This window comes from Triticum aestivum, chromosome 5A, assembly GCF_018294505.1.
Source record: "Triticum aestivum cultivar Chinese Spring chromosome 5A, IWGSC CS RefSeq v2.1, whole genome shotgun sequence".
In the NCBI taxonomy this organism is placed as follows: Eukaryota; Viridiplantae; Streptophyta; class Magnoliopsida; order Poales; family Poaceae; genus Triticum; species Triticum aestivum.
In genome coordinates this window covers 639,831,228-639,842,249 of record NC_057806.1, presented here as the reverse complement: position 1 = coordinate 639,842,249, position 11,022 = coordinate 639,831,228, and the positions used below count along the sequence as shown (strand labels likewise).

At 45.5% G+C, this 11,022-nt stretch overlaps 1 protein-coding gene and 1 long non-coding RNA gene across 3 annotated transcripts; one reads left to right on the top strand and one right to left on the bottom strand.

Annotated features, from left to right (window-relative positions):
• The first annotated feature begins 1,585 nt into the window (after positions 1-1,585).
• On the top strand, positions 1,586-3,405 carry LOC123108120 (AAA-ATPase At3g50940-like). The gene has a single exon (XM_044529971.1). The coding sequence runs from the start codon at positions 1,647-1,649 to the stop codon at positions 3,141-3,143; it is 1,497 nt and encodes a 498-aa protein (XP_044385906.1). The 5' UTR covers positions 1,586-1,646; the 3' UTR covers positions 3,144-3,405.
• A 622-nt stretch (positions 3,406-4,027) lies between these two features.
• On the bottom strand, positions 4,028-6,560 carry LOC123105540 (uncharacterized). Of its 2 annotated transcripts, none has more exons than XR_006450921.1 (3): positions 6,168-6,560; positions 5,087-5,224; positions 4,028-4,988 (listed from the first exon to the last, which is right to left on the bottom strand). It is a non-coding gene; the product is annotated as an uncharacterized lncRNA (long non-coding RNA). The 2 variants fall into 2 exon arrangements; XR_006450922.1 differs by having other exon boundaries at positions 6,180-6,560.
• Positions 6,561-11,022: the final 4,462 nt, after the last annotated feature.

The window sequence follows — 11,022 nt, the reverse complement described above, 5'->3', positions numbered from 1 at the left end:
ATGAGTGGATAGAGGCCTCCCACGCACCGTCCTCTAAGAATGATTCTCCTTGTGCTCAAATCCTTAACCAAGAAAAAGTGAGGATAGAATTCTATAAGAACATTATTATCAAGGGTGAATCGATGAACAGAAACAAGATTTTTGGAAGTTTGAGGAACATGCAAGACATCTTTAAGGTGCAAATTTTTCATGGGGTTTTGAACAATTGAACTACCAATGTGGGTGATATTCATACCAGAACCGCTTGCCGTGCGAATTTGGTCGCCTCCGTTGTACTTCTCCCGTACTGTCAGCTTGTCAAGTTCACCTGTGATGTGATTTGTTGCTGCACTGTCTGCGTACCAATTAGTGTCCACGCCATAGGAGACAACATGCGCCTCCTTCTCTTCTTGATCATTCTCTACATAGCGCCACCAGCAGACACGTGCACCTCCTGGATGATGTCTATAGCATATCTGGCACTCAGGATAGTCATGTTGCTGCTCGCGTACCTGCTGTTGCTGTTGCTGTCGAGGGCGTCCTCTGAATCCGCCGCCTCTATTTGCAGGAGAAGGCTGGCGGTCACCGCGGTCACCGCGGTCGCGCCCTCTTCCTCCTCGCCCATGGGATCTACCACGGGACTGGCCGCGGCCTCTGTAGACGGCGTTGGCAGATGAATGAAACCCGCCTGAAGACGAGTCTCCCAGCATCTCCATCCTCTGATCAAAGGCGGAGATCTGAGCGAAGAGGTCATCGGCGGTGATTGTGTTCTTGACAGCGCCGATCGCCGCCACCACGGAGTCGTAGTCGCGGTCGAGTCCTGCGAGTATGTAGTCCACCATCTCCGGATCAGAGACGGGACGACCAGCGGCAGCTAGTTCATCCCCAAGGCTTTTCATCTTCGCCATATACGCCGAGCTCGACATTGTGCCCTTCTTGGTATTGGTGATCGCGATCCTTAGATTGGTGATCCGGGACTGTGATTGCGAGGCGAAGAGATTGTTCACCGTCGTCCAGAGCTCATAGGTGGAGTCCTTCCCGACGACTTGCGCAAGGATTTCTGGAGACATGGAGTTGAGAAGATATGACAGGACCTGCTGGTCTTTGGCGATCCAGGGCCCGTACAGAGGGTTCGGCTCGAGGGCCGTCGTCTTGTCCGCCTTCGTGATCTCCACAGTCTTGGGTGGAGCGGCGTCAGAGTTGTCCAGGAGCCCGGTTACCTGCGCACCTCGCAGGGCTGGGAGCACCTGGGTCTTCCAGAGGATGAAGTTTCCTCTTGCTAGCTTCTCAGATGGCGGCGATCCGAGGTTGAGGCCGACGCCGGACGAAGAAGCCATGGAGACGATGATATGTGGTTCTAGGGTTTTGATTTGTGGCTAGATGTAGGAGAAGAGGTGGCTCTGATACCATGAAAGATAATAAGCGTTCCTACTCCCTCGAGGGGAGCCGCGGTTCTGTTTATATTGATTGATGCGGCCGAAGCCAAGCTTGAAGTACAAGGAATATTACAAGGAGTTTGAGTAGGAGAAGGAAAAGAGTTTGAGATGCTACGGAAACATATTCTCTAACAGCGCCATCAGAATCAGATCGAGACTCGATCAAATCACGCGGGTTCGCCGGCCTTTTTCAAGAAGAACGACCAGATCTCGATCGAGACCCAAGTCGCCATGCCTGGTTCGTCGTCGTCGGCGTCATACGAGAAGGCCAAAGAGGTCATGGCCATGGCCACGTCCGTCGCCGCGTCCATGATGCTGGTGCGCAGCCTCGCCAACGACCTGATCCCGCCCGAGGCGCGCAGCCTGCTCTCCTACTGCCTGAGCGGCCTGCAGTCCCGCATGGCGTGGCGCCACACCATTGTCGTCGAGAAGACCGACGGGTATTACACCAACAACGTCTTCTACTCCGTCAAGACCTACCTCGCGTCGCGCATGGAGAACGACAACGCCACCCGCGACGTGCAGCGCCTGCGCCTCAGCAGCGGCGGCTTTGGCCTGGACGACGAGGACGACCCCGAGAAGCTCGTACTCGGTATGGAGGAGGGCGAGGAGATGATCGAGGTCTACCAAGGCGCCGAGTTCAGATGGAGCCTCCACTCCCACGACCTCCCCGGCGACTCCTCCACCACCCTCGGCCGCGGCGGCGGCAGGCAGTACTACGAGCTCACCTTCCACAAGAAGCACAAGGAGAAGGCCATCAAAGCATACGTCCCCCACATCCTCGCCACCGCCAAGGAGATAAGGGACAAGGACAGGCCTCTCACCATCTACATGAACGACGGCTCCGACTGGTCTCCCATGGACCTCAACCACCCCTCCACCTTCGACACGCTCGCCATGGACCGCACGCTCAAGCGATCCGTCATCGACGACCTCGACAAGTTCATCAAGAGAAAGGCATACTTCAAGAAGATCGGCAAGGCCTGGAAGAGGGGCTACCTGCTCCACGGCCCGCCCGGCATCGGCAAGTCCAGCCTCATCGCCGCCATAGCCAACCACCTCAGGTTCGACATATACGACCTCGAGCTCACCGGCGTCCACAGCAACTCCGACCTCAGGAAGCTTCTCATCGGGATGACCAACCAGTCCGTCCTCGTCATCGAGGACATCGACTGCACCATTGACCTCAAACAACGAGATGATGATAGTAACACTTCTTCTAGCACCACCAAGGACGACAACAACAAGCAGGTAACCTTGTCCGGGCTTCTCAACATCATCGACGGCCTATGGTCCACCAGCGGGGAGGAGAGGATCATCGTCTTCACCACCAACTACAAGGACCGTCTCGACCCCGCGCTTCTACGGCCCGGCAGGATGGACATGCACGTCCACATGGGATACTGCACCACCGAGGCCTTCAGGATTCTCGTCAACAACTATCACTCCATCGACTACCATGCCACCTATCCACAGATCGAGGCGTTGATGGAGGAGGTGGAAGTGACGCCTGCAGAGGTCGCCGAGACCTTGATGAGGAGCGAAGAACCAGATGTCGCCCTCCATGCTCTTATCGAGCTCCTAAAGTCAAAGAAAGAATTGTTGGCAGAATCTGCCACTACCAGTACGGATCAGGAGGAGGATTGTGATCGTGCTAAGGAGGACGAGGAGGATTCCGATGATGCCAAGGATAATAGTGGCGATGATGATAACGAAGCTGAAAGCTAGTAGTAGTAATGATCGAGTGGTCTAACAATGATAAAGAATCTGTACGTGTGCCTACGAGAGTAATTTTTCTACTGCGCGAGCATCTTATAGCATGCATGATCCACTCTCCATGGTCACCTTGAGATTCAGGCTTTGTTTTCTACTAGTCTTGCCAAAGTTTGTTTTATTTTAGAGTACGTGTTGTTACAGTTCTTTCGGTGCTAAAGAACGCATGTATCGCTACCTATATCAATAAAAGAAGACTGTATCATTGGTTATTTTATCCAGGTTTATCAGTTCTCTTCTTACTACTGTACTACTTAGCGCATCACAACCTATATGAACAAGTCCCTCATGCCCCGAATCTCGAAAGAACGATAATATTTTTTTTCTCGAATATGCACGAGTCTACATATCATATATTAAAGAAAGGCAAAGAAAGCCTTCACGACAAGTTACATGTACATATCCGTGCGGCTTTTAGCTCGCACCCACGCCACTTACAAGCAAGTACCCTACTCCAGGGAGCAACTACAATAAAAAAAAGGGCTACGTGTGCAAAAATAGAAAAAGGAACCTGGGCCATTGGATCGTAGGTAGATGGCACAGATTCAGGTGGATGGATCTCTGCCATTTAATGTACATTTTACGAAAAACCCCTACTAACAAGTAGTTATAAAACAGAACATTTGCAGCAACCACCTCAAGTATTTCATCTCCCTCTCCATTCGTTTTGTCCAACGACCCTTATGGAGTCTGCAAAGTATTTTTCGTGGCTTGTACTACATCACCAATTATGCAAAAAGAAGCTGAATACGATTGTCAGTGCAAAGTATGTCAATATCTATCACAAATATGTGAGTACATAGATCAAATTAAGCCACCCTTTGAAGCATAACTAAACATCAGACTGGACAATCCCAGATTGAGCATATCACAAGCATACATATCTTGATGAGACATGGTAGCACTATTTTTAGTACATGGCCAGCAAGACAAAGTATTAAGGACTAATATGATCATCACTCAACATGCATTGCTATTTAAAATGATAAGCTCTAGCATTTCCCTCCAGTTCTACTACTTCTTGCTCATCAAGCTTCTTGTTCTGGGAGAGACACCACTCAGCAAACATGATTCACAGCTTGACAATAATTGATGAGCAAGTAGGTCAAAACAGTAAGCCATTCTGGGAGAGACACCACTCAGCAAAAAACTTCATGCTGCAGCACAAAGGCACATGTCAGACCAGTGAAGAGAAAATGAAAACAATATCATACAGCAAAATATATTCACAGCTTGACAATAATTGAACATTTATATCAATTTACATAGCTCATCATCCCAAGAAGACTTGCGTAACGCAAACAGCTTACGACCGGCTGTACTGATGTATTGATATTACATTATAAGTTTTATGGCTCAATGGCTGGTTAGCAACCGAAGGTCGTCTATCCCAAATCAAGCGCAAGTAGGTCAAAACAGTAAGCCATTTACTCCCTCCAATGGTTATTTCCTGCTAATTATATCTTGTGACTTAACATTTCCTTAATGTTAAGAAAGAAATGATGATTTTGTGGTAATATGAGTATAAACAATACAATTTGATTGCTTGCTGCACATACGACATGGAAGGAAAATTAGAGAAAAATTAATCCCTCAAAAGAAGTCATGGACAGAGAAGCCACTTGGACAATTTAATCACTCAAAAGAAGTCATGGGTTTGAGAAGAACAATATTGAGAGCAAGCTTGTTTCTTTTTCGGTGTACTCGCATCATCAATGAGAACCATTGGAGAATTAATCTCTGCAAAAGAGGTAGCATCGCTGAAATCTTGATTTTGAACACTATTGACAGATTCCACGGCTGCAAACAAATATTAAGCAAAAAACATCAAAGAAGGGATTAACGGAAAATTAGGTAATGACAACATATTCTTGCTTTTTTGGATTGCGTCTTCTCACCTGATAGTGTTGGTACAAATTTTGCAATTATGGGCTCTCCTGAAGGCGATGTCTCACTACTTCCCTTCATTTCAGTTCAAGATGCAGCAACAAAATAGCGGAGAACAAACTTAGTACTACTAGTCGACGAGCTTCAATCTATCCAGCATACGCACAACAGAAATTGAGAAAATCAGCCCCAATTCCAAGATTGCAATGTTAATGTTGCAAATTAAAAAGATACACAGAAAGAGAGTCTTCTTTTCTACATACAAAAGGTAAAAAGTTGCAACTGTTCTTTTTACAAACGTAGTGTCATAAAAGCCGAATGAGTACGACCAAAAAGCTAATACAATTGTTTCACTAAACCAAAACTATCATGATTTTAGTTTCAATGACATTATTGGACAAATAGATAGTGAACTCTCAGAAATCAGTGAAGTGGCACCTATTGCAAGTCTAACGAATTTCAGTCCTATGCATACAACCACTTCACATGCAGGTAATTTAATGGGTAGATGAGATTAGTTTGTTCCCGTGTACAATATCCGAGAAGAGGATGAAATCTCAATTTACAGAACTGCTCGAAAATCTAGTATAAGCATATCAAGCTTGTGCAGTGATTAATATTTCTGTCCATGTGTTTTCAGATATATTATCAAAATATTGTTTTGAAGAAAAAAGTGCTCCCCACTCCGATCTTTTGCTACAGAGAAAGAAAGAAACATCTAAAGAACTCAAAAAGTGTTTCAGTCTAATACTAGATCAAGTTTAGAGTAACCCCTGGACTGGGCAAGCTGAGAAGGTATCGGATACAGTGCCAAATGAAAGCAGGAAAGCCGAGTAGGACAACACTATAATCAGTACGAAACCAAAACATAGAGAAAAAATCCATGGCTTCAGCTGATTGGAAAGGAGCCTAGCATCGATCCACCAAACTTGCCATCAGCGAGTAGCAATATACAATACCACAACTACTAATCAACATGCCACTGCTAGATCCTGGGACGTATAGACCAAGAATAGAGAAATCACCGAGATAGCAAGTTCAATTTACAATTATAACTGTAAATACTGTTTAGAAAATAGGAATCCAACGAACATTAAGCATCACCCGAGAATGAATCCCTCTCCGTCGGGGTCGAGGAAGAAGACCTGGCACCTGCGGCCGTCAGGCTGCGTCCTCTCGGGCACGTCCGTGCTATGGGTCTTCCGGCCGGCCACAAACCCGCCGTAGTCCGGCGCGGTGAAGGCCGGGTGGTGCCCCGGGGGAGTGGACCTTGGCAGTGGCTGCTGGGACGGCGGCTTCTGGGTTGATGTGGAGAGCAACGTCGTGGGTGTCAGGGAGGCTGATCCAGACGACTTGCGAGCCGGAGTACCGGGAATGCGCTGCGCAAGTCGACGACGTCCCACCGGATCTGGACCGCCGCCACTATGTGCAAGAGATAGGGCGATGGGGGAGAGGGGTGACCCGTGTGCAAAAATCAATCAGAATTGCCGGGACCTTTTTGCAAAAGTTAGGTAACTGTGAGTACAGATCCCACACTCCATAATCTGTACCGTCGATCTATAATCCGATGGACCATGTTTCTTTTTTCTATTTTTGCACCCGTGGCCCTTTTTCTATTGTAGTAGCTCCCCCTACTCCCCCCTCATAGCCCACCTATACAATCTACCTAGGAAACCCTCCAACTCCCTCTTGATTAGCCTTGCCGTAGCCCACACCTTGGCCTCCGTCTTCACCTTGTCGATGAGCCTCGCGATCGACGGAGAATCGCCGTTGAAGACAATGGCATTGCAATGTTTCCATAGTTCCCACATTACAAGTAGCAACACTGTACGCAAGTCCTTGATGCACGTAGCATTATCCACACTTCTACTACATAGCCAGTCCCCAAGTGTGTCCTCCTGCCTCGGCGTCCAGTCAGTCCTGCCAAGTGCCTCTCCAACCACCGTCCATGCCGTCTTGGCGAACATGCACGTGAGCAAAATGTGGTTTATCGTTTCTGATGACCCACAAGTATAGGGGATCTATCGTAGTCCTTTCGATAAGTAAGAGTGCCGAACCCAACGAGGAGCAGAAGGAAATGATAAGCGGTTTTCAGCAAGGTATTCTCTGCAAATACTAAAATAAGTGGTAACAGATAGTTTTGTGATAAGATAGATTGTAACGAGCAACAAGTAACAAAAGTAAATAAAGTGCAGCAAGGTGGCCCAATCCTTTTGTAGCAAAGGACAAGCCGGAACAAACTCTTATAATAGGAAAAGCGCTCCCGAGGACACATGGGAATATCGTCAAGCTAGTTTTCATCACGTTCATATGATTCGCGTTCGATACTTTGATAATTTGATATGTGGGTGGACCGGTGCTTGGGTGCTGTTCTTACTTGAACAAGCATCCCACTTATGATTAACCTCTATTGCAAGCATCCACAACTACAACAAAAGTATTAAGGTAAACCTAACCATAGCATGAAACATATGGATCCAAATCAGCCCCTTACGAAGCAACGCATAAACTAGGATTTAAGCTTCTGTCACTCTAGCAACCCATCATCTACTTATTACTTCCCAATGCCTTCCTCTAGGCCCAAATAATGATGAAGTGTTATGTAGTCGACGTTCACATAACACCACTAGAGGCTAGACAACATACATCTTATCAAAATATCAAACGAATACAAAATTCACATGACTACTAATAGCAAGACTTCTCCCTTGTCCTCAGGAACAAACGTAATTACTCACAAAGCATATTCATGTTCATAATCAGAGGGATAATAATATGCATATAGGATCTGAACATATGATCTTCCACCAATTAAACCAACTAGCATCAACTACAAGGAGTAATCAACACCGCTAGCAACCTACTAGCACCAATCCTGGACTTTGAGACAAGAATTGGATACAAGAGATGAACTAGGGTTTGGAGATTAGATGGTGCTGGTGAAGATGTTGATGGAGATTGCCCTCTCCCGATGAGAGGAGCGTTGGTGATGACGATGGTGATGATTTCCCCCTCCTGGAGGGAAGTATCCTCGGCAGAACAGCTCTACCGGAGCTCTAGATTGGTTCCGCCAAGGTTCCGCCTCGTGGCGGCGGAGTCTCGTCCCAAAAGGTTTCTCCTTATTTTTTTCTCATAGAAAGACTTCATATATGAGAAGATGGACGTCGGAGAGCCACCAGGGGGCCCACGAGGTAGGGGGTCGCGCCCTAGGGGGGGGGGCGCCCCCCGTCCTGGTGAGCAGGGTGTGGGCCCCCTGGCCTTCATCTTTGGCGAGGATTTTTCTTTATTTGTTTTAAGATGTTCCGTGGAGTTTCAGGGCTTTTGGAGTTGCGCAGAATAGGTCTCTAATATTTGCTCCTTTTCCAGCCCAGAATGCCAGCTGCCGGCATTCTCCCTTCTTATGTAAACCTTGTAAAATAAGAGAGAATAGCCATAAGTATTGTGACATAAAGTGAAAATAACAGTCCATAATGCGATAAATATCGATATAAAAGCATGATGCAAAATGGACATATCAACTCCCCCAAGCTTAGACCTCGCTTGTCCTCAAGCAAAAAGCCGATAACAATAAACATGTCCTCATGTTTAGAGGTAGAGGCGTCGATAAAAATAAAATATGGACATGAAGGCATCATGATTATTCTCATAACAACAACATATATAGATTTTGTCATATGATTAGTTATGTTCAAGTGATGATCTATTCACAATGCAAAAGTATAAATCATAAACCTTATTGGGCTCCAACAAACTATAATCTCAGTCATTGAAGCAATTGCAATTTATCATAACATCGGAAAGAGTCTATGTCAGAGCTAAAAAGCAAGTCCACATACTCAACTATCATTAGGTCCTCCATAATTGCTAACACTCACGCAATACTTGTGGTTACTGAGTTTTAATCGGACACAGAGAAAGATAGGGGCTTATAGTTTTGCCCCACAACCTTTTACCTCAAGGGTAATGTCAACAATAATGGTTCATGCTCCCCTACATCCAATTAGACATATATATCATGTTCTTTCCAACATGCTGAGCTTGCCAAAGGATAAAATGAAAAAGAAAAGGTGAAGATCACCATGACTCTTGCATAAGGTAGAAGATAATAATAAAGGATAGGCCCTTCGCAGAGGGAAGCAGAGGTTGCCATGCGCTTTTATGGTTGGATGCATAAAATCTAAATGCGAAAGAACGTCACTTTATATTGCCCCTTGTGATATGAACCTTTATTATGCAGTCCGTCGCTTTTATTACTTCCACATCACAAGATCGTATAAACCTTATTTCTCCCACACCAATCAATCATACATATTTAGAGCAATTTTTATTGCTTTGCACCGATGACAACTTACTTGAAGGATCTTACTCAATCCATAGGTAGATATGGTGGACTCTCATGGCAAAACTGGTTTAGGGATTTTGGAAGCACAAGTAGTATTTCTACTTAGTGCTGAGAATTTGGCTAGCATGAGGGGGAAAGGCAAGCTCAACAAGTTAGGGGATCCATGACAACATACTTTATCTCACATATAAGAAATACATAATTCATTACGTTGTCTTCCTTGTCCAACATCAACTCTTTAGCATGTCATATTTTAATGAGTGCTCCCAATCATAAAAGATGTCAATGATAATATATCTATATGTGAAACCTCTCTTTCCTTATTACTTCCTATTAATTGCAACAATGACCAAAGCTATGTCTTCCAACTCCCAACAACTTTTAATCATCATACTCTTTCTATGTGAAGTCATTACTCTCAATAAGATCAATATGAACTTTTTGTTTCTTTTATTCTTTTTCTCTTTCTTTTATTCACCCACGATCATGGCAAAATAATCATGCCCTTGACTCAACACTAATCTTTATTATATATAACTCACGGACTCGATTACAAAGAGAGACCATAAAGCAAAACTCAAAACTAGATCATGCCATAAACTTTATTCTACTAGATCAAGATACTACTAATAGGATCGAACTAAGAAAAACGGTAAAGATAGGAGTTGTGATGGTGATACGATACCGGGGCACCTCCCCCAAGCTTGGCAGTTGCCAAGGGGAGTGCCCATACCCATGTGATTATGTCTCCTTTGTCGGTGAAGAAGGTGGTGGTGATGTTGGCTTAGTTGATGGCTTAGGCTTCTCCCTTAATTTGCGCTTGAGGACGGCATTTTGATCCCTCAGATCATCAATCTCCCACTCCAGGGTTAATATCTTTTTGCATAGGTCCTGCTTATTTTCCTGCAAGAGACGATAAGGGATAAACTCGAACTTGGGTTTCTTTACCCTATTAGGAAGACTTGACTTTTTGAACTCCATGTGCATGTTCCCAGGTTGAGGTAATGGTGCTTCATCTTCATCTGAGCTCGTCTCCTCCTTCCCCTTGGGTTCATAGTCCTCTTCTTCCTCCGTGGTCCATCCATCGTGTTCCACATCTCCATAGACCTTTGGATTTGCTAAGTAATCATCCACATAGCTTTCTCCTTCCGAATCCTGGGAAGACATGTTGATTTAATCTGCAACGGGACAGCTCAAAACGAAAACAGAGGATATTTGCGTGATACGGGAGTCAAAACTTTCGGGAGGTTATATAATGAATTTTTACCGACCAAAATACGTAACGTGCAAGAAAACGGAGTCCGGGAGGCACACGAGGTGCTCACGAGGTAGGGGGCGCGCCCAGGGGGTAGGGCGCACCCACCACCCTCGTGGGGCCCTCGTGTCCTTCCCGGACTGCTACTTATTTTTCTATTTTTCTAAATATTCCAAAACGGAGAAATATTGCCTTAAAAATTGTTTTGGAGTCGGTTTACTTACCGTACCACATACCTATTCCTTTTTGGAGTCTGAAACATTCCGGAAAGTGTCTCTTATGTATTCCTCCGGGGTTATGGTTTCAACAATATTGGTTTCAACATTTATGGGATTACCTGAGATATAATG

Bases quoted from the DNA above. Each gene is read 5' to 3' on its own strand.
- LOC123108120 (XM_044529971.1), top strand. From the start codon at position 1,647: ATGCCTGGTTCGTCGTCGTCGGCGTCATACGAGAAGGCCAAAGAGGTC.